Raw genomic sequence first — 23,804 nt, 5'->3', positions numbered from 1 at the left:
CTGCATCCTGTGACTGCTAACAGGGCGCAGCATATTTTGGCAACTCTGTGAAGCAACAGAGTTCACTTCCATTTACACTGGGTGAAGTCTAACCCACGTGTGAGCAAGTGTCCATCCGCCATTACTCAGCAGCAGGTACCATCTCTGCACGGTGGACCCCGGGCTGCGAACGCACCTCATATCTACCTCTTTATTATTTGGTGCATTCTGCTAGCCCTAACAACGTGAGCCGCAACGTAAGGGAAATGAATATTCACCTCTCTGGGCATGGAGACAGGTGAATATTCATTTCTCCTAAGTAGCAGCACACGTGACCACCGGCAGCAGCAGGAAGCTGGCAGCTGACACCGTGCATGCTACTGAAGAGCAATGAATACTCACTGCTCTATGCGTGCACAGTTCTGGCTTGCAGAGCAGTTCTCTCCTTGTGAGCAGCGCATGATGTCCCTGACATGCACTGTTTACATGCATAAAGCAGCTGCTGGCAATGGAGCAGGATGCTGTGAGGGAGCGCCGGGAAGCTAAGTGTAATGGTTTGGGTTTTTAATGTATTCTGATGGGACTATGCATACCAGGAAGGGGGTAGGGCCAATCATACCATGAATAGGGATGGGGCCCTGCATACCAGGATAAGGACAGGGCAATGCATGCTAGGACAAAATGGGGGCCCTGCCTACCACGATAAGGATGGGGGCCATGCATACTGGGAAGAGATGGGGGCCCTGCATACCAGGATAAGAATGGTGCCCATGCATGCTTGGACGAGAGGTGGGACCTGCATACCAGGATAGGGATTGCGGCCATGCATACTAGTACGAAATGAGGGCCCTGCATACCACGATAAGGATGGGGGCCCTGCATACCAGTATAGGGATGGGACCATGCATACTATTACGAGATGGAGTACTGCATACCAGGATAGGGATGGGGCAATGCATACTGGGATGAGATGGAGGCCCTGCATACTAGGATAGGGATGAGGGGGACAATTCCTACCAGGATAGAGATGAGGGGGTCATGCACACCATGATAGGGATGAGGGGGCATGTATACCAGGATAGGGATGAGGGGTCCATGCATACCAGGGTAGGGATGTGGGGCCATGTGTATCAGGATGGGGATGAGGGGGCCATATACACTAGGGTAGGGGATATTAAGTACAGAATTGTCTACATTTTTTGCTTCAAAATAAAAATTTTTCCTAATGTCTTCCTCTAAAACTTAGGTGCATCTTATGGTCCGGTGCATCTTCTAGTCCGCAAAATATGGTATTTTATTTTTGCAATACATTGTACATTTATATCTTCTTAGGTAAGAGGGTAGAAATTAGGTCCACTATCCTCTTATAAAAATTATGGGCGTATGCAACCAGAGCTCCACTGCTTTGTTCTGGACTAACAGTGACTGGCATTATTTGAGCTTGCAATGTGTGTTGGTGAAAAGAATTTTTAAACAGCCATACTTAGTGCATCTTGAAAACAATACTTGCATGATGCCATACGGCAGCTGTGCAGACACAATAACTTCTTACTAATATGCCTGTTATCTATTAATTATGATATTATAACCTAGCAAGGAATTAGAAATCAGCACACTGCATTTTGGAGAAGAGTAAGGCATCTCAGTAATGTGGAGAAAGGATGTGCATTTGTTATGTATGATGTACATTCTTGTGAATAAATATCTCCTCTCTGTGTTCAGAAAAAAAGAAGCCTATCAGTGTAATATTCTCACTGTAGGGGATTATGAAATAAACCAGCATGGTAGATTTAATTAACAGTTTGACTGGGATTTGTACTGGGGAATGAGAGCTCAGTGTTATTCCAGCTTGGTTTTGTTTGGCTATTTTTTAAGTACATTCAGGGATTATGAGAAACACAGAAGCTGAAAGCTCAAAGAAGATAAATGCCGAGTTAGAAGGTAAAGTCTATACAATATACAGTATGTATGAGACAGTGAAGCAGAACTGATAGAATTTGTCCATGGAGTGAACACCTTAAGATGCTCTCCAGTCAAATTACATAAAAGAAATGTTCATATCTGGAAAAGATTGAATAGTTAACACAATTTAATTATATTAGCTTAGGTTCTGGTTAATTGTATTATATCGTATTAATAAAAGAACTGCCATTATACTAAGGCTAGGTTCAGATTGCGTTAGAGCAATCCGTTTAGCGCTAAGCGCTAGCGGGTTGCGCTAACGCAATGTGATTTTCGGGGTCGCGAGAGCGGGGAACGGACCTCGGGCGCGCCGCAGACGCTGCAAGCAGCGTCCGCGGCGCGCTACAAAACACCGGCACATCGCAAGCGCGTGCCGAAAATGACACGCGCTAGCGATGCGCGTTCCCATTGCCTTGAATGGGCACGCTAACGGACGTGTTGTACGGCGTTAATTTCGCCGTGCAACGCTGTCCATTAAACGCGATCCCATAACGCAATGGGAACCCATGGGAACTAAGGAGTGTGCAGCATCTGATGTAGGGAAAACTATCTCTTTAAAGGGGTGTTCTCATGTTTGGAAGTCATCCCCTATCCATGGATAACTTCCAACCGCTGGTTTAGCATCTCTAAGTCCATCTTAAAAGTTTATGAATTTCAACTTATAGACAATTCTAATAATACAAAAAATACATAGGTTTGTGATTTCCAAAACTCTAGAAAAAATATGAAGAACTTGCTTATTTATAGACAATGATATAGGCTATACCATGCATACATTTAAGCGCTACTAACATGATATTGAACATTGAATAATTAAAAATCAGTCAGCATACATGCTATTTATATGCTCGTCGGCATAAGCCCTAACACCCACCAATGTCAATTGAATGGTTATTGGTTAAGAATGCGGTACTACAATTCATTCTCAATGGGACCGCCATAGATAGCTGGGTGCTGCATGCATCTGGACTTCAGCTCTCCCATAAGAATGAAAGGAGCAGCAGTGCACATATAATCGACCACCACTCCATTCACATGGAAAATGCAAAAGAAGTGACATAAAAAAAAAAACCTACGTTTATATTTTTTGGATTGTGTTTTTTATGGAATTGTATGGCAAAAGTTACTGGCGACATAACTATCTAGGTTAGTACAATTACAACTATTTTAAAGTTTTATGTTTATTTTTTTATTGTTTTAATCTAGTGGTAATAAAAATGTAAGATATTTGTTAAAAAACAAACTTGGTTTCTGATGGCATTTTCAGAGAACTGTAACTTTTTTTGATTGAGCTTTGAAGGGACTTGGCTTTTTTGCATGGCAAGCTAACATTCCTATTGATACCATTTTGGGATACATTTTTTTTTTTTCATTTTCGTTACAGTTTTTTTTTTTAAAGTGTGATGACTAGTGTTGAGCATTCTGATACCGCAAGTATCGGGTATCGGCCGATACTTGCGGTATCGGAATTCTGATACCGAGTTCCGATACATTTGTGGTATCGGGAATCGGTATCGGATCCATATTAATGTGTAAAATAAAGAATTACCCGCGACGTCATTCTCAGGCCCTAAACTCCTCATTCTAGGAATTTAGGACCTGAGAATGACGTCACGGCTTGTGATTGGTCGCGTGGCGGTCACATGAGCGGCACGCGACCAATCAGAAGCCGTGGCGTCATGGAAGGCCCTAAACGCGCTCATTTTAAGCAAAGAAGGCTGCCGGTTACCAGCGGTGATGTCCAGGGGCCTCCGGAGAGGTAAGTATATCAATATATTTTATTTTGATTCTTTATTTTACACATTAATATGGATCCCAGGGCCTGAAGGAGAGTTTCCTCTCCTTCAGACCCTGGGAACCATCAGGATACCTTCCGATACTTGGTGTCCCATTGACTTGTATTGGTATCGGGTATCGGTATCGGCGATATCCGATACTTTTCGGGTATCGGCCGATACTATCCGATACTTTCAAGTATCGGACAGTATCGCTCAACACTAGTGATGACCAAGAAAAAGGCAATCATTGTATCTAATTTTTTCTTTTTTTTAGAATCTTATAAAATTGGCAATTAACAAATTGTTTATTGTTTAACCCCTTAACCCCCAGAGCTTTTTTCAGTTTTGCGTTTTAGATTTCCGCTCCCCTCCTTCTTGAGCCATAACATTTTTATTTTTAATATGGCCATGTGAGGGCTTATTTTTTGTGGGTTGAGTTGTACTTTTGAATGACACCATTGTTTTTACCATGTACTAAAAAAGGGGAAAAAAACAAGTGCGGTGAAATTGCAAAAAAAAAGTGGTGTAATACCACACTTTGTTTGCTTTTTTTATAGGTTTAGTAAATGTTAAAACTGACCTGCCATTATGATTCTCCAGGTCATTACGAGTTCAAAGACACCAAACAAGGTTCTTTTTTATCTAAGTGGTGAAAAAAATTCCAATCTTTGCTTAAAAAAAAGAAAAAAAAAGTGCAATTTTCCGATACCCGTAGCGTCTCCATTTTTCTGGATCTGGGGTTGGGTGAGGAATTATTTTTTGTGTGCCGAGCTGATGTTTTTAATTATACCACATTTGTGCAGATCTTTGGATCGCCCATTAATGTATTTTAATTCAATGTCGCGGCGACCAAAAAAATCGTAATTCTGGAGTTTTTAATTTTTTTATCGCTATACTGTGTAGCGATCAGGTTAATCTTTTTTTTAATTGAGAGATTGGGCATTTCTGAAGGCGGCGATACCAAATGTGTGTATGTTTGATTTTTTTTATTGTTTTATTTTGAATGGGGCGAAAGGGGTATGATTTGAACTTTTATATTTTTTAATTTTTTTTCATATTTTTAAAGAATTTTTTTTAATTTTGCCATACTTCTATAGCCTCCATGAAGCTGCCACAACGTGATCAGCTCTGCTACATAGAGGCGATGCTCAGATTGCCTCTATGTAAGACAATTATAGCATTGCTATGAGAGCTGACTACAGGGTGGCGATCACAGTAATCTGGCATCAACAACCATAGCAGTCTGCAGGAGACCTCTGGTTGTTATGCCGACGCACTGATGACAGGGGTCACCGGAGCACGCATTTCTGGGCGGATGGCTGGGACTGCTTGTTAAGTGCCGCTGTCAGAGTTTGACAGCAGCATTTAACTAGTTAATAGGTGTGAGTGGATCGCGATTCCACCCGCGCCTATTGCGGGTACATGTCAGCTGTTCAAAACAGCTGACTTGTCCTGGCTTGATGTGGGCTCACCGCCGGAGCCCACATCAAAGCGGGGGTTCTGCCATTGGATGTATTTTTTTATTAATATTTCAGATCCCTTGTTACTGCCCTGTAATTGATCCCTGCAGAATAGGATGCTGATTACTGTAGAAATTATTCTGAAAATTGACTGCATGCAATGGTTGTGTTATGAAACAAGCTTTGACAATGCAAGCTATATTTATGACACCAAAAGCAGAAAATTTGTTTTAAAATATCCACCTAGCAAACAATAAGATCCTAGTAATTGGGTTCTCTGTTTGAAAGTCATCTATGTCAACTAATGTGATCATCGATATCATTTTATTTGCTAGATCTTGGAATGAAAATAAGGTCCACAATAGGAAGCGATTAAAAAATGTTCCTGTGCTGAGATAATCTTATAAATGTGTCCCTGCCGTGTACTGTGTAATGGCCATGTCTGACCGTACAGGAACATGGTCTGATCATACCACAGATCCTGGGCAGGGGGGGGGGGAAACAAAAGAGTATGCAGACATTACAGCACAGGATCACAGCTGATTCTTCAATGTTTTACTTCAAAGAAAGAATCAGCTGTGACCCGGTACTGTAATGTCTGCATACTCTTTTGTCCCCTCCTGCCTGGAGCCCATGTCCGTTTTGAGACTGACACAAATTTTAGCTTTCACACAGTTTGCTGGTTTATTGCTTTTAAATCTTAGAGTCGGATGTTTCTATGGTCACTGAAGCACGATTATCAGCATTTCATCAGTTTTAATTCTTGTATTGGCAAACACATCAAGTTTATGCACAGAATCAATATTTATAGCTTTGATCCTTATTTATCAAGACTTCTGCAATTCACCCTGACATGCTGGAGATCAGCATCTGAGACAAATCCTGACTGATGGCAGCACATTCTTGACTTATTTTTGCTCATAGTTTATCAGCATTTCTGTCTTTTTATGTGGCTCCCACTTTTTGAGAATTGACCACAGGTTCTCAATCGAATTGAGAACTAGAATATTTCCTGACCATGGACCCAAAATTCGGTTCCACACTTCACAGGTCCACAAGCATCAAAGCTTCAAAACATGTAGTGTGGTCCTATCTGCTTCACTGGTTTTGGGAGAAGACCACCTCATTTTTCCAATCCTGTACCACTCCTCCTTGACTACTGTCCTGACCAGAAGATCTAAGTTAAAGCTTGTGGGATGAAACAAGGTCACCACCTAAAAGTGGATTCCCCTTTATATAGTAGATCACCTTGCTTGTTGGCCATAGTATGGGTTAATGAGGTAGCCATAAGACTTCTTTATGATCAAGAATTAAAAAATAATTTAGAAGGACATAGACATATGAATATATTAGGTCTAAGTGGTTGGTACGCTTGAAGGAAAAAACAAAACATAGACGTTCTGCTGTTGGCCCTAACTACTCTGGGAGGTGGAGATAAGTTTGTATTTTGTTCGATTCTCACTGATTTCTTCTTTGGTCTTGTTAATACAAGTAAATATTTCCTGAAAAAGAATTTTGTACTCCGGCTGGGACACAGGGGAGTCGGGGGTGTGCTTGCCTGAATTTAAGGTATTTGGTGGAGAGTTGTCTGGAGATGACATGGTGGACAGCTTTGTGGTCTGGACGGATTTGTGACTGAAGAGGTCATCCTCCATCTGACAGCGCTGAAGAAGCTCCTCGTATTTGGCTTTCAGGGCACTGTATTGAGAGTCCACCTCATTGAGCAGAGAAATTCCTCTTTGTTTCACAGCCTCGGTCCTCCTGATACAGGTCTCCTCATGACCGTTACGAATGGCTTCTGCTGTGACCGTGGGCAAGACCATCTCACTACTGCTCCTTTTTAAGGGCTTTTTTTCCATTTCGGAGATTGGATCGAGCTCCGAATCCTTATCTGAAGTCTCTTTGAATGATATGAAGATGGATTCTGGTATCAGCTTTTCAACGCTGCTAGAGAACACACTGTCTGATCGACATATTTGACGCATTTCGGCCACCTCAGCTTCCAACTCTTCTGCCCGGGCATGACATGAATCCCTATCTTTGAGAATATTTTCTAACTCTGAGTTTTCCTTCAAGACCTGATTATATTCATCCTCCAAGGTCTCCCTCTTCTTGCGTTCTAGGCCGAGCTGTGCCTCCAGAACAGCCAGAGTTTTCTTGAGATGATCATTTTCTTCTTCAAGGGGACCAGGTTGTGTGTTTAGAGACGTGATCTTCTCGGCAAAGACGTGATCATAGACAAAATACTTGCGCAGGTCATAGAGTTCCTTCAGACAGGAGAAGCTGTGGGTTGACCTCGAGTGCTCAAACGTCTCGCGGCTACGACACTTTTTCAGCTCTTCCATCTTTTTCTGTAGATCGTCAATGTGAATCTGCAGACCATCAATAGTCTCTGTCAAACTTGTAATCTTCTGCTGTGATGAGCGACTCTCCAGGACCAGCTTCTGATTGGCATCTTCTAACTCTCTGGCTGTGACATCAAGCTGCTCGTACACCTTGGCGTGCTGCTCGTTCATCCGCCTCAGTAGATCCACCTGTTTTGTGAGGTACTCAATTTCCTGGATCTGCTCCTGGTTGGTGGCGTACATCTGCTGCAGAGACTCCTCAAGCTCCGTGTTGCGGTCCAGTAATGTCTTGCCAAGCTCGGCAGCAAGTTGCAGATCTTGCTGCAGGTCCTGCTGGTCGTACCACGGCTCGTCCTCCTTGATGTCAAACTCCTCCACATTGCTGTCGGTTAACATGACGGCGGCTCGGCCGGAGCTCCGCTCTCCCGGGACTCCCGGCTGCGGCAGGCGGCGGCGGGCCGGGAGTCCCGGGAGAGCGGAGCTCCGGCCGAGCCGCCGTCATGTTAACCGACAGCAATGTGGAGGAGTTTGACATCAAGGAGGACGAGCCGTGGTACGACCAGCAGGACCTGCAGCAAGATCTGCAACTTGCTGCCGAGCTTGGCAAGACATTACTGGACCGCAACACGGAGCTTGAGGAGTCTCTGCAGCAGATGTACGCCACCAACCAGGAGCAGATCCAGGAAATTGAGTACCTCACAAAACAGGTGGATCTACTGAGGCGGATGAACGAGCAGCACGCCAAGGTGTACGAGCAGCTTGATGTCACAGCCAGAGAGTTAGAAGATGCCAATCAGAAGCTGGTCCTGGAGAGTCGCTCATCACAGCAGAAGATTACAAGTTTGACAGAGACTATTGATGGTCTGCAGATTCACATTGACGATCTACAGAAAAAGATGGAAGAGCTGAAAAAGTGTCGTAGCCGCGAGACGTTTGAGCACTCGAGGTCAACCCACAGCTTCTCCTGTCTGAAGGAACTCTATGACCTGCGCAAGTATTTTGTCTATGATCACGTCTTTGCCGAGAAGATCACGTCTCTAAACACACAACCTGGTCCCCTTGAAGAAGAAAATGATCATCTCAAGAAAACTCTGGCTGTTCTGGAGGCACAGCTCGGCCTAGAACGCAAGAAGAGGGAGACCTTGGAGGATGAATATAATCAGGTCTTGAAGGAAAACTCAGAGTTAGAAAATATTCTCAAAGATAGGGATTCATGTCATGCCCGGGCAGAAGAGTTGGAAGCTGAGGTGGCCGAAATGCGTCAAATATGTCGATCAGACAGTGTGTTCTCTAGCAGCGTTGAAAAGCTGATACCAGAATCCATCTTCATATCATTCAAAGAGACTTCAGATAAGGATTCGGAGCTCGATCCAATCTCCGAAATGGAAAAAAAGCCCTTAAAAAGGAGCAGTAGTGAGATGGTCTTGCCCACGGTCACAGCAGAAGCCATTCGTAACGGTCATGAGGAGACCTGTATCAGGAGGACCGAGGCTGTGAAACAAAGAGGAATTTCTCTGCTCAATGAGGTGGACTCTCAATACAGTGCCCTGAAAGCCAAATACGAGGAGCTTCTTCAGCGCTGTCAGATGGAGGATGACCTCTTCAGTCACAAATCCGTCCAGACCACAAAGCTGTCCACCATGTCATCTCCAGACAACTCTCCACCAAATACCTTAAATTCAGGCAAGCACACCCCCGACTCCCCTGTGTCCCAGCCGGAGTACAAAATTCTTTTTCAGGAAATATTTACTTGTATTAACAAGACCAAAGAAGAAATCAGTGAGAATCGAACAAAATACAAACTTATCTCCACCTCCCAGAGTAGTTAGGGCCAACAGCAGAACGTCTATGTTTTGTTTTTTCCTTCAAGCGTACCAACCACTTAGACCTAATATATTCATATGTCTATGTCCTTCTAAATTATTTTTTAATTCTTGATCATAAAGAAGTCTTATGGCTACCTCATTAACCCATACTATGGCCAACAAGCAAGGTGATCTACTATATAAAGGGGAATCCACTTTTAGGTGGTGACCTTGTTTCATCCCACAAGCTTTAACTTAGATCTTCTGGTCAGGACAGTAGTCAAGGAGGAGTGGTACAGGATTGGAAAAATGAGGTGGTCTTCTCCCAAAACCAGTGAAGCATGGACCCAAAATGTCAATGTTTTGTTCACCCAGCTACTATTTATTACTTTTGCCTAGTGACATGGTGCGCCATCATGCGGGTAAAAGCAGTGTTCATTACAAAGTGTTCCTGTATCGTTGGGAGAAGTTGCCTTTGGAGGATATGTAGATACCATTTATGGCAGTGTTCTTCCTCTACATTGTGAGTGAGCCCACTCCCTTGGATGAAAAGCAACCCCTCATATGAATGATCTTGGGATGCTTTATTGTTTGCATGTCCCAGGTCTCATGGCAACGCTTACCTTTTCTTCTCCAGACAATCATTTGTCCCAAACAGCCTAAAGGACGGTTTATTAGAGAAAAATACCCTAATGCTCTCCAGTCCAATCTGTGGCTTTCTGGAAAAATGGCAATCTGTAAGTGATGTGTTTCTTGGAGATAAGTGACTTCTTTGCTGTCCTTCTTGACACCATGCCAGCCTCGAAAAATCTCTGGCTTATTGTGCATGTAGATGCATTAACACCTTCTTACTGCCATTCTTAAGTAAGTTTTTCACTGGTGCTGAATCCTTGTTAGGAAATGTTCCTGGCACTTGATGGACTTTCTTGAGTACCCTGTAGCCTTTTTCTCAACTCACAAACCTCTCTCTTTGAAATTCTTGATGATCAGATAAATGGTTGCTTTAGGGGCAATCTTTCAAGCTGCAAAGTATTTGCCAGTAAAGCCCTTTTGATGAAAAATAATGACAAATGTATTTGTTTCCTTGGAGATAACCTTGTTTAATACAAGAGTGCAATGATTTCAAGCACCAGCCCCCTTTTAAAGTAACCAACCTGCTTCTATACAGAGCTGTATCTAGGATTTCTGGCACCCGGGGCAAAAATTCCGTTTGGCAACCCCCCCACCAAGCATATATGTGATTTACACATTGACAACTAGCTGTGCTCCCTAATTATCTCAATTTTCAGTTAAAAACTGAAACTGCTCAGCCTGGGCGGTCTGAAGTGCTCGATTCGAGTACCGAGCACCAGAGCACTTTACTACTAGCACAAAACTAATAATGACCCTAAGCATGTCAAAATCCACAATAGACTACCCCAAAAGGCACAAGATGAATGTATTACAATGGCCCTCACAATCACCGGATATTAACATAATTGAACATCTGGCTAGATACAAAAATAGCAGTGCATGCAAGAAGATTCAGGAATGTCACAGTACTGGAAGAATTTTCCAAGGAAGAATGGATGAAAATTCCTCAAACCAAAAGTTAAAGACACTTGGCTGGCTACATAAAGCTTTCACAAGCTGTGACACTTGCAAAAGAGGGTACCATTAGGCACCAACCATGCAGGGTTCCCACACATTTGCATCCACCATTTTTTTTTTGTAATTTTTAAAATGTAAAAGATGAATATATATATATATATATATATATATATATATATATACTAGCTATTGAACCCGTTCTACGCCCGGGTGGCGAGCATTTATATTGGTATATGGTCTCCATCCTGGTATGTGCTGCTCCATCCTGCGCCCCCATCCTGTCATGTGCTGCTCCCATCCTGCGCCCCCGTTCTGTCATGTGCTGCTCCCATCCTGCGCCCCCGTTCTGTCATGTGCTGCTCCCATCCTGCGCCTCCATTCTGTCATTTGCTGCTCCCATCCTGTCATTTGCTGCTCCCATCCTGCACCCGTTCTGTCATTTGCTGCTCCCATCCTGCGTCCCCGTTCTGTCATTTGCTGCTGCCATCCTGCGCCCGTTCTGTCATGTGCTGCTGCCATCCTGCGCCCATTCTGTCATGTGCTGCTGCCATCCTGCGCCCGTTCTGTCATGTGCTGCTGCCATCCTGCGCCCGTTCTGTCATGTGCTGCTGCCATCCTGCGCCCGTTCTGACATGTGCTGCTGCCATCCTGCGCCCGTTCTGTCATGTGCTGCTGCCATCCTGCGCCCGTTCTGTCATGTGCTGCGGCCATCCTGCGCCGTTCTGTCATGTGCTGCTGCCATCCTGCGCCCATTCTGTCATGTGCTGCTGCCATCCTGCGCCCGTTCTGTCATGTGCTGCGGCCATCCTGCGCCCGCTCTGTCTTGTGCTGCGGCCATCCTGCGCCCGTTCTGTCATGTGCTGCGGCCATCCTGCACCCGTTCTGTCATGTGCTGCGGCCATCCTGCGGCCGTTCTGTCATGTGCTGCGGCCATCCTGAGCCCGTTCTGTCATGTGCTGCTGCCATCCTGCGCCCGTTCTGTCATGTGCTGCTGCCATCCTGTGCCCGTTCTGTCATGTGCTGCGGCCATCCTGCGCCCGTTCTGTCTTGTGCTGCGGCCATCCTGCGCCCGTTCTGTCATGTGCTGCGGCCATCCTGCGCCCGTTCTGTCATGTGCTGCGGCCATCCTGCGGCCGTTCTGTCATGTGCTGCGGCCATCCTGAGCCCGTTCTGTCATGTGCTGCTGCCATCCTGCGCCCGTTCTGTCATGTGCTGCTGCCATCCTGCGCCCGTTCTGTCATGTGCTGCGGCCATCCTGAGCCCGTTCTGTCATGTGCTGCTGCCATCCTGCGCCCGTTCTGTCATGTGCTGCTGCCATCCTGCGCCCGTTCTGTCATGTGCTGCTGCCATCCTGCGCCCGTTCTGTCATGTGCTGCGGCCATCCTGCGCCCGTTCTGTCATGTGCTGCGGCCATCCTGCGCCCGTTCTGTCATGTGCTGCTGCCATCCTGCGCCCGTTCTGTCATGTGCTGCTCCCATCCTGCGCCACCATTGTATTATATGCCCCCCGCTCCAGTGTGTATGCCCCCGAATGCTGCTGCCATATAAAAAAAAAAAAATACCATACTCACCTATCGTCCGGCTCCACTGCAGGTATGTCTTCAAGAAAATGGCGCCGGATAGCGGGGACTGCGCAGGCGCCGATTCCGGCAGCAGGAATCGGCGCCTGCGCAGTCCGCGCTTTCCGGCGCCATTTTCTTGAAGACACACCTGCAGTGGAGCCGGAGTGTGTCTTCAAGAAAATGGCGCTGGAAAGTGCGGACTGCGCAGGCACCGATTCCGGCAGCAGGAATCGGCGCCTGCGCAGTCCGCGCCCTCCGGAGCCGGGAGCAGAGGAGCCGGGAGACGGAGCCACAAGCAGCGCTGGAACCGGGAAAGGTGAGTATACTTACCCTCCCTCCTAGCGGTCCCTGACTCTCCGGTGGAGATCGCGGTATGCGTTCAGTGCTTACGCATACCGCGATCTCCCGGGAGCGTCGCTCTGTGAGGCCCAGACTGCGCCGGCGCTTGCGCTTGTGCAGTCTATAGAGGCTTCGTACAGAGTGACGCTCCCAGCGTTATATTATAGATATATATATATATATATATATATATATATATATATATATATATATATATATATATAGCTTAAAATACAAAGGAAATGTGTCACCTTTAACTTTAAGCCTTTTAGAGATCATTTCATCTTCAACTTGCTTAACTGTTCACAATAACAGTAATTTTGACCAGGGGTGCACAAACTTTTACATGACACTGTACATATAAAATTAGATAGCACAAACAAAATTGCAGGTATAGGTGCCCCAGCCCACAGGTTGTAACTCACCAACCATGGAACAAAAGCTTAAAAAAAACCTTGGACAGCGCTCAGGAGCAAACTCCATGTCAAACACAGAGGTTTTTTCTATAGTATTCTTTTTGTAAAGGTAGCAAAATGTTAAACATTTGATATTGCCTTACTTGTACTGACCCATCGGATAAAGATGAAATGGTGATTGGTGTATAATGTTAAAAAAATGGCAGAAATTAAGGTTTGTTTTCCTTTTTTTCTCTTAAAAAGTTAAACAAGTTGGTTAATAAGTATTTAACCCAATATAGTATCACCAATAAGTAACTCATCTTGCAAAAATCCATCTCTAATATTATTACATAATGAAAAAATAAAAATATTTTGGCTCCTTGAATGTGACAGAGAAAACAAAAAAAAGTTTTAGGTAAACACCATATATATTCGTATATAAGCCAAGATTTTCAGTACATTTTTTGTGTGCTGAAAATGCCCCCCTCGGCTTATACATGAGTCACAGTCCCAGAAAGCCAATGGGGGAGGGGGAGCATGGAGTAGCAGTGACAGATGCAGCCGACAGCTTCCAGAAGACATTGATATTCACCCTCCATCGCTGCATCTCCATCCCTGCATCTCTGTCCCAGTGTCAGCAGCTCTTTCCTGTTTCTGTGCTCAGCGGTCAGGTCGTACCACTCATTAAGGTAATGAATATGTACGCATCTCCACTCCCATAGGAATGGAGCATATATTCATGACATTAATGAGCGGTACCACATGACCTCTCAGTACAAGAAGAAGCTGCTGCGCTGGGACAATGGAGATGCAGGGACGTTCAGCGACGGCGCGAGGAGGGTGAGTATGATGGGGGAGGATGACGAGCCATGCATACAAGATGGGACAGGGAGCCATGCATACAAGAAGGGACAGGGGAGCCATGCATACAAAATGGGACAGGGATACATGCAGACAAGATGGGATGGGGAGAGCCATGTATATAAGATGGGACGGGGAGCCATGCATACAAGATGGGATGGGGGGAGGCATGTATATAAGATGGGATGGGGAGCCATGCATACAAGATGGGAGAGGGGGAGGCATGTATATAAGATGGGACGGGGGAGCCATGCATACAAGAAAGGACAGGGGAGCCATGCATACAAGATGGGACAGGGAGCCATGCATACAAGAAGGGACAGGGGAGCCATGCATACAAGAAGGGACAGGGGAGCCATGCATACAAGATGGGACGGGGAGAGCCATGTATATAAGATGGGATGGGGGGAGGCATGTATATAAGATGGGACGGGGGAGCCATGCATACAAGAAGGGACAGGGGAGCCATGCATACAAGATGGGACAGGGATACATGCAGACAAGATGGGACGGGGAGAGCCATGTATATAAGATGGGACGGGGGAGCCATGCATACAAGATGGGATGGGGGGAGCCATGCATACAAGATGAGACGGGGGGAGTCACATAGAGCAGGACAGGATGAGGGAACCACGCATAATGGGATAGGAATGAGGGGACAATACATACCCGGCTTTCACTCGAGTCATTAAGCTTACCCAGTTTTCTGTGGCAAAATTAAATACCTCGGCTTATACTAGGGTCGGCTTATACTTGAGTATATATGGTAGGTCATTCCTGAAGGGGTTAATTACCCAACATATCAAAATATAAATGTTTTATGTTAAACACTGTTAAACGTGGTGCTGTATAGGATACAAAGAAAAAGCTAGCCCACTCTAACATTTCAACAGTACTTGATGACCTTGGCAACTCGAGACAACCTGTCACTGACAATTTTATTATTGTCATCAGGTAGTCACAAAAATGAGAAGCTAATGGAGAATCAATGTTATTCTCCATTATTTATTTATCCTGATAACAATGTCATTACATCTCCTTTATATCCATCACATGTGATTATTTTTGCTTAATGGACTGAACTAAAGTGAGAACGCTTCATCAATGAAATCATAATTCACACTCAAGGGCTGTAATTATATTTTCACTGAATTGGAAACTACAGTATATGGAGGTGTTAGTCTATTGGTATACTTAATAAAAGGTCAAGCATTTCATTTTTAATCTACAAATGGAATGAATGTCAGACAACTGTTTAATTCATTGCTGAATATACAGCTATGATCATTCCACAAGTAAATTGCTAAATTTCATATTTTGGAGGTCACAATGGTAATTTACAAATGGTATACGTAAATGCTAACCTTGCTTGGAGCCCACTGTACGGCTGGATTCACATGTTATTTTTTCCCCATGCTTCAAAAACAGTCCATGTTTTTTTCAGTGTGCCGAACCCAATTAAGGTTTGTTCATCAGTTTTTCCAAATCTTGTTGCATCTCATTTTCACGTATGAAAAAAAATGTTGCTTGTTCTACCTATTAGAGTACGTGTTTGCTTAAGATGCTACTTTCCTAGGCTTTACTAGCAGTTTGGCAATACAAGACAAAAAGAAGGCAATGTACAGTTTTGTTCTCTGTATGCACAAATTGACATCAGTGTAAAATGTCTGCTTGGTGGGTCTCCAATGGGGAGTTTTTAGGTGGGTTAAACCAATTGTAGTCAAGCATGTAAGGGAATACTATACAGTTACTATATTTGTAGCACCTCCTGGTGTCTGAGGAAAGCCAGTTGATTTGTTTAGGAGAATTAAAATGGCTATGTACTAGCCTGTCCCTAAGACTAGAGTCACACTAATGTATGGCATCTGATGCAATATGCTAATGACCCTCTCTCTGCTCCTGCTCTGCTGCAAACAAGAGCCGAGTGTCATTGTACTGTGCTCCGATTGATATGAACTGGTGATTCAGAACCACAACAGACCTGGTGGTTAAGAGCACACAAAGTGACCTGATAGTTACTAATAACATAGGACGAGCTCTGAGACGTGGGAACTCTGCTGACCGCAATCCCTAATCCTATCACACCACACTAGAGGTAGCCGTGGAGCGCTCCTGACCAGACCTAGGCGCCTCGGGCACAGCCTGAGAAACTAGCTAGCCCTGAAGATAGAAAAATAAGCCTACCTTGCCTCAGAGAAATTCCCCAAAGGAAAAGGCAGCCCCCCACATATAATGACTGTGAGTAAAGATGAAAATACAAACACAGAGATGAAATAGATTTTAGTAAAATGAGGCCCGACTTACTGAATAGACCGAGGATAGGAAAGATAGCTTTGCAGTCAGCACAAAAACCTACAAACAACCACGCAGAGGGCGCAAAAAGACCCTCCGCACCGACTAATGGTACGGAGGTGCTTCCTCTGCGTCCCAGAGCTTCCAGCAAGCAAGAAAAACCAATATAGCAAGCTGGACAGAAAAAATAGCAAACAAAAGTAACACAAGCAGAACTTAGCTTATGCAGTGAAGACAGGCCACAAGAACGATCCAGGAGAGAGCAAGACCAATACTGGAACATTGACTGGAGGCCAGGAACAAAGAACTAGGTGGAGTTCAATAGAGCAGCACCTAACGACTTAACCTCGTCACCTGAGGAAGGAAACTCAGAAGCCGCAGCCCCACTCACATCCACCAAAGGAAGCTCATAGACAGAACCAGCCGCAGTACCACTCATGACCACAGGAGGGAGCTTGACCACAGAATTCACAACAGTACCCCCCCCTTGAGGAGGGGTCACCGAACCCTCACCAGAGCCCCCAGGCCGACCAGGATGAGCCAAATGAAAGGCACGAACCAGATCGGCAGCATGAACATCAGAGGCAAAGACCCAGGAATTATCCTCCTGACCATAACCCTTCCACTTAACCAGGTACTGGAGTTTCCGTCTCGAAATACGAGAATCCAAAATCTTCTCCACTATATACTCCAACTCCCCCTCAACCAAAACCAGGGCAGGAGGATCAACGGATGGAACCACAGGTGCCACGAATCTCCGCAACAATGACCTATGGAATACATTATGGATGGAAAAAGTAGCTGGAAGGGTCAAGCGAAAAGACACAGGATTAAGAACCTCAGAAATCCTATGCGGACCAATGAAACGAGGCTTAAACTTAGGAGAGGAAACTTTCATAGGAATATAACGAGACGACAACCAAACCAAATCCCCAACACGAAGTCGGGGACCCACACAGCGCCTGCCGTTAGCGAAACGTTGAGCCTTCTCCTGGGACAATGTCAAATTGTCCACTATATGAGTCCAAATCTGCTGCAACCTATCCACCACAGTATCCACACCAGGACAGTCAGAAGACTCAACCTGCCCTGAAGAGAAACGAGGATGGAAACCAGAATTGCAGAAAAACGGCGAAACCAAAGTAGCCGAGCTGGCCCGATTATTAAGGGCGCACTCAGCCAAAGGCAAAAAGGACACCCAATCATCCTGATCAGCAGAAACAAAACATCTCAGATATGTTTCCAAGGTCTGATTGGTTCGTTCAGTTTGGCCATTTGTCTGAGGATGGAAAGCCGAGGAAAAAGACAAATCAATGCCCATCCTAGCACAAAAGGCTCGCCAAAACCTTGAAACAAACTGGGAACCTCTGTCAGAAACGATGTTCTCCGGAATGCCATGTAAACGAACCACATGCTGGAAAAACAATGGCACCAAATCAGAGGAGGAAGGCAATTTAGACAAGGGTACCAAATGGACCATCTTAGAGAAGCGATCACAAACCACCCAAATGACCGACATCTTTTGAGAGACGGGGAGATCCGAAATAAAATCCATAGAGATATGTGTCCAGGGCCTCTTCGGGACCGGCAAGGGCAAAAGCAACCCACTGGCACGAGAACAGCAGGGCTTAGCCCGAGCACAAGTCCCACAGGACTGCACAAACGAACGCACATCCCGCGACAGAGACGGCCACCAAAAGGATATCTAGCCACCAAATCTCTGGTACCAAAGATTCCAGGATGACCAGCCAACACCGAACAATGAACCTCAGAGATAACTCTACTCGTCCATTTATCAGGGACAAACAGTTTCTCCACTGGGCAACGGTCAGGTCTATTAGCCTGAAATTTTTGCAGCTCCCGCCGCAAATCAGGGGAGATGGCAGACAAAATTACCCCCTCTTTGAGAATACCCGCCGGCTCAGGCAAACCCGGAGAGTCGGGCACAAAATTCCTAGACAGGGCATCCGCCTTCACATTTTTAGAGCCTGGAAGGTACGAAACCACAAAGTCAAAACGGGAGAAAAACAGCGACCAACGAGCCTGTCTAGGATTCAACCGTTTGGCAGACTCGAGATACGTCAAGTTCTTGTGATCAGTCAAGACCACCACGCGATGCTTAGCTACTTCAAGCCAATGACACCACTCCTCGAATGCCCACTTCATGGCCAGCAACTCTCGATTGCCAACATCATAATTACACTTAGCAGGCGAAAACTTCCTGGAAAAGAAGGCACATGGTTTCATCACCGAGCCATCAGAACTTCTTTGCGACAAAACAGCCCCTGCTCCAATCTCAGAAGCATCAACCTCGACCTGGAACGGGAGCGAAACATCTGGTTGGCACAACACAGGGGCAGAAGAAAAACGACGCTTCAACTCCTGAAAAGCTTCCACAGCAGCAGAAGACCAATTGACCACATCAGCACCCTTCTTGGTTAAATCAGTCAACGGTTTAGCAATACTAGAAAAATTATTGATGAAGCGACGATAAAAATTAACAAAGCCCAGGAACTTTTGCAGACTCTTCAGAGATGTCAGCTGAGTCCAATCATAAATGGCCTGAACTTTAACAGGGTCCATTTCGATAGTAGAAGGGGAAAAAATTAAACCCAAAAATGAAACCTTCTGAACACCAAAGAGACACTTTGACCCCTTCACAAACAAAGAATTTGCACGCAGGACCTGGAACACCATTCTAACCTGCTTCACATGAGACTCCCAATCATCCGAGAAGACCAAAATATCATCTAAGTATACAATCAGGAATTTATCCAGGTACTCTCGGAAGATGTCATGCATAAAGGACTGAAATACTGATGGAGCATTAGAAAGCCTGAATGGCATAACCAGGTACTCAAAATGGCCCTCGGGCGTATTAAATGCCGTTTTCCATTCATCACCCTGTTTAATACGCACAAGATTATACGCACCACGAAGATCTATCTTGGTGAACCAACAAGCCCCCTTAATCCGAGCAAACAAATCAGACAGCAGCGGCAAGGGGTACTGAAACTTGACTGTGATTTTATTTAGAAGGCGGTAATCAATACAAGGTCTCAGCGAACCATCCTTCTTAGCCACAAAAAAGAACCCTGCTCCCAATGGCGATGACGACGGGCGAATATGACCCTTCTCCAAGGATTCCTTTACGTAACTCCGCATAGCGGCGTGCTCAGGCACAGATAAATTAAACAGTCGACCTTTAGGAAACTTACTACCAGGAATCAAATCGATAGCACAATCGCAATCCCTATGCGGAGGTAGGGCACTGGACTTGGGCTCATCAAATACATCCCGGTAATCCCACAAGAACTCTGGGACCTCAGTAGGAGTGGATGATGAAATAGACAGAAATGGAACATCACCATGTACCCCCTGACAACCCCAGCTGGACACAGACATAGATTTCCAATCCAATACTGGGTTATGGACTTGTAGCCATGGCAACCCCAACACGACCACATCATGCAGATTATGCAACACCAAAAAGCGAATATCCTCCTGATGCGCAGGAGCCATGCACATGGTCAGTTGGGTCCAGTACTGAGGCTTATTCTAGGCCAAAGGCGTAGCATCAATTCCTCTCAATGGAATAGGATACTGCAAGGGCTCCAAGAAAAACCCACAGCGCCTAGCAAACTCCAAGTCCATCAAATTCAGGGCAGCGCCTGAATCCACAAATGCCATGACAGAATAGGATGACAAAGAGCAGATCAAAGTAACGGACAAAAGAAATTTCGACTGTACCGTACCAATGGTGGCAGACCTAGCGAACCGCTTAGTGCGCTTAGGACTATCGGAGATAGCATGAGTGGAATCACCACAGTAAAAACACAGCCCATTCCGACGTCTGTGTTCTTGCCGTTCAGCTCTGGTCAAAGTCCTATCACATTGCATAGGCTCAGGTTTATGCTCAGATAATACCGCCAAATGGTGCACAGTTTTACGCTCACACAAGCGTCGATCGATCTGAATGGCCAAAGACATAGACTCATTCAGACCAGCAGGCATAGGAAATCCCACCATGACATCCTTATGGGCTTCAGAGAGACCCTTTCTGAAAATTGCTGCCAGCGCACATTCATTCCATTGCGTGAGCACAGACCACTTCCTAAACTTCTGACAATATATCTCTATCTCATCCTGACCCTGACACAGAGCCAGCAAATTTTTATCTGCCTGATCCACTGAATTAGGGTCATCATAAAGCAATCCGAGCGCCAGAAAAAACGCATCAATATTACATAATGCAGGATCTCCTGGCGCAAGGGAAAATGCCCAGTCTTGAGGGTCGCCACGTAATAAAGAAATAATGATCTTAACTTGTTGAACTGGGTCACCAGAGGAGCGGGGTTTTAAAGCCAGAAACAGTTTACAATTATTTTTAAAACTCAGAAACTTAGCTCTATCTCCAGAAAACAAATCAGGAATAGGAATTCTTGGTTCTAACATAGAATTCTGAACCACAAAGTCTTCAATATTTTGTACTCTTGCAGTGAGATGATCCATACAAGAAGACAGACCTTTAATGTCCATCACTACACCTGTGTCCTGAACCACCCAAATGTCTAGGGGAAAAGAAAGGCAAAACACAGTGCAGAGAGAAAAAAAATGGTCTCAGAACTCCTCTTTTCCCTCTATTGAGAAGCATTAGTACTTTGGGCCTCCAGTACTGTTATGAACTGGTGATTCAGAACCACAACAGACCTGGTGGTTAAGAGCACACAAAGTGACCTGATAGTTACTAATAACATAGGACGAGCTCTGAGACGTGGGAACTCTGCTGACCGCAATCCCTAATCCTATCACACCACACTAGAGGTAGCCGTGGAGCGCTCCTGACCAGACCTAGGCGCCTCGGGCACAGCCTGAGAAACTAGCTAGCCCTGAAGATAGAAAAATAAGCCTACCTTGCCTCAGAGAAATTCCCCAAAGGAAAAGGCAGCCCCCCACATATAATGACTGTGAGTAAAGATGAAAATACAAACACAGAGATTAAATAGATTTTAGCAAAGTGAGGCCCGACTTACTGAATAGACCGAGGATAGGAAAGATAGCTTTGCAGTCAGCACAAAAGCCTGCAAACAACCACGCAGAGGGCGCAAAAAGACCCTCCGCACCGACTAACGGTACGGAGGTGCTTCCTCTGCGTCCCAGAGCTTCCAGCAAGCAAGAAAAACCAATATAGCAAGCTGGACAGAAAAAATAGCAAACAAAAGTAACACAAGCAGAACTTAGCTTATGCAGTGAAGACAGGCCACAAGAACGATCCAGGAGAGAGCAAGACCAATACTGGAACATTGACTGGAGGCCAGGAACAAAGAACTAGGTGGAGTTAAATAGAGCAGCACCTAACGACTTAACCTCGTCACCTGAGGAAGGAAACTCAGAAGCCGCAGCCCCACTCACATCCACCAAAGGAAGCTCATAGACAGAACCAGCCGCAGTACCACTCATGACCACAGGAGGGAGCTTGACCACAGAATTCACAACATCCGATACTCTCGCACAGAGAGGATCGGAGCACAGGTGTGGAGGAGGTGGAGGATTAATCTCCGCTGCCGATGTCGGCATATATGGCACCACACTTGGATGATATCTGAGTGCTGTTCATCCTGTCACTCGCACCCATAGACACATTCAGTATTTGGTCAGTATTTTACATTAGTATTTACATGCCAAAATCAGGAGTGGAAAACTATAATTGAAACACGTCACCACTTCTGCATTTTTCATGTACGGTACTTTTGTTTTTTGTTTACAAATACTGATGAAAATACTGACCAAATATTGAATGTGTGAATGTAATTTGTGATAAGTTAACCATTTTGTTTTTTTCATGTGTGTGATTTAGTACTAGTTTCCTGCTCTGTGTTGTGGATATTATGTAGCTGGAAGAGTAAGGCTGCCGTCACACCAGCAGTATTTGGTCAGTATTTTACATCAGTATTTGTTAGCCAAAACCAGGAGTGGGTGATAAATGCAGAAGTGGTGCATATGTTTCTATTATACTTTTCCTCTGATTGTTCCACTCCTGGTTTTGGCTACAAATACTGATGTAAAATACTGACCAAATACTGCTAGTGTGACGACAGCCTAAGAGTTCGGTAGTAAACAGAGGAAGGTGATATTATCAGACCTGTATTTGAGGGTGTGTGTAAGGCCAGGATCATACACACGCGAGATACGGCCGAGTCTCGCAGGTGAAAACCCAGCTCTGGCGCCGGCACTCCGGAGCGGAGCATGCAGCTCCATGTATTGCTGTGCGACTGCACACTCCACTCCAGAGTACCGGCGATAGAGCTGGGTTTTCACATGCGAGACTCGGCTGTATCTCTTGTATGTGTGATCCCGGCCTTAAAGAGGAGATCAGGATAAACAGGTAGCAAGCCAGGAACTGCATTTGGGGAGTGGCAGAAACATCTAAAGACAGCAAGCAAACTGAGATACCTTGTGTGAGACGTACTGGTCTGGAGAGCCCAGCTTCTGGAGTACAGAGCCAGAGGTCTAAGAGAGAGCTGTGGTTGTGGGTAGCCCTGACACAGCACAGGTGAAGAGGGACTGAGTCTGATGTATGAGAGTCATATGGAAACTCTGTTGGAAGTTTTCTTATAATGATGTAGATGGATATGCTGTGGTTGCCGTCTGGCCTATGATCAAGCAGTGTCCCACTTTAAGCTTGCATAAAAACAAAAAAAATTAAAAAAAATTATGCTGATGTAAAGTAGACATTTGGTAAATATTATTTATTAAATATTTTGTGTGGTGTAACTATTTAATTTGAAAAAAAAAATATCCAGAAGTCACAATTCCACACCAGCACCACTATAAAACATTTAATTTCAGACAAACCACATTTCAAACAGTTGTCTTTAATCTGATTTAAAGGCATAAAAAAATCATATTATCAATGTAACCAATTTTATGGATTAAAACCACATCTTGAAAGAAGGATTGGGCGAGCGCTGTTTTTCTTTTTACTTTTGCCGATGTAACACATATATTTTATATTTAAGCTCAGTACATAAGTTGATATATGATCAAAACACAGTGGGGTTGCCTCGCAGCAACATTTCTCTGAATTCTGTTTGACTCTCTGCAGAATTTTCTTGGCTTAGCATGTATGCAAACTGGAGATGATTCAAATGGTTCAAGTGGAATATTTTGTGATTTGCTTTGCGCAATTTTGCTGATTTGAAGATGGTCAGTAAAAGATGGTTGAAAAAAAACGAATACCTCATTGCTCACTTGATCCGTTGATGCAGCTTTCTGTCAAGTCCTTTGTGTAGCTCCCTTTGATCTCAGTCTCTTCTTTCTGTCAGTACCATACAAGACATGCTCTTCCTGTATCTTCATCCTTCCGAAACCAAGAAGGCTTTGGGCATCCTTATACGCATCACCTCAGGCACTGACTAGGCCTTTGGCAATGCA

At 44.9% G+C, this 23,804-nt stretch overlaps 3 protein-coding genes across 6 annotated transcripts in view; 2 read left to right on the top strand and 1 right to left on the bottom strand.

Annotated features, from left to right (window-relative positions):
* The window catches only part of ENTREP2 (endosomal transmembrane epsin interactor 2), a 1,647,307-nt gene that overhangs the window by 1,226,412 nt on the left and 397,091 nt on the right, over positions 1-23,804 (top strand). The window lies entirely within an intron of this gene.
* On the bottom strand, positions 6,218-7,977 carry LOC138676494 (cerebellar degeneration-related protein 2-like). The gene has a single exon (XM_069765836.1). The coding sequence runs from the start codon at positions 7,918-7,920 to the stop codon at positions 6,592-6,594; it is 1,329 nt and encodes a 442-aa protein (XP_069621937.1). The 5' UTR covers positions 7,921-7,977; the 3' UTR covers positions 6,218-6,591.
* On the top strand, positions 7,987-9,664 carry LOC138676495 (cerebellar degeneration-related protein 2-like). Its single transcript, XM_069765837.1, has one exon. It carries the CDS (start codon positions 8,025-8,027, stop codon positions 9,351-9,353), a length of 1,329 nt encoding a protein of 442 aa, XP_069621938.1. The 5' UTR covers positions 7,987-8,024; the 3' UTR covers positions 9,354-9,664.

The sequence above is a fragment of the Ranitomeya imitator genome, chromosome 4 (genome assembly GCF_032444005.1).
Source record: "Ranitomeya imitator isolate aRanImi1 chromosome 4, aRanImi1.pri, whole genome shotgun sequence".
In the NCBI taxonomy this organism is placed as follows: Eukaryota; Metazoa; Chordata; class Amphibia; order Anura; family Dendrobatidae; genus Ranitomeya; species Ranitomeya imitator.
The sequence above is the reverse complement of the archived record's forward strand: the minus strand, read 5'-3'. Positions and strand labels throughout refer to the sequence as shown.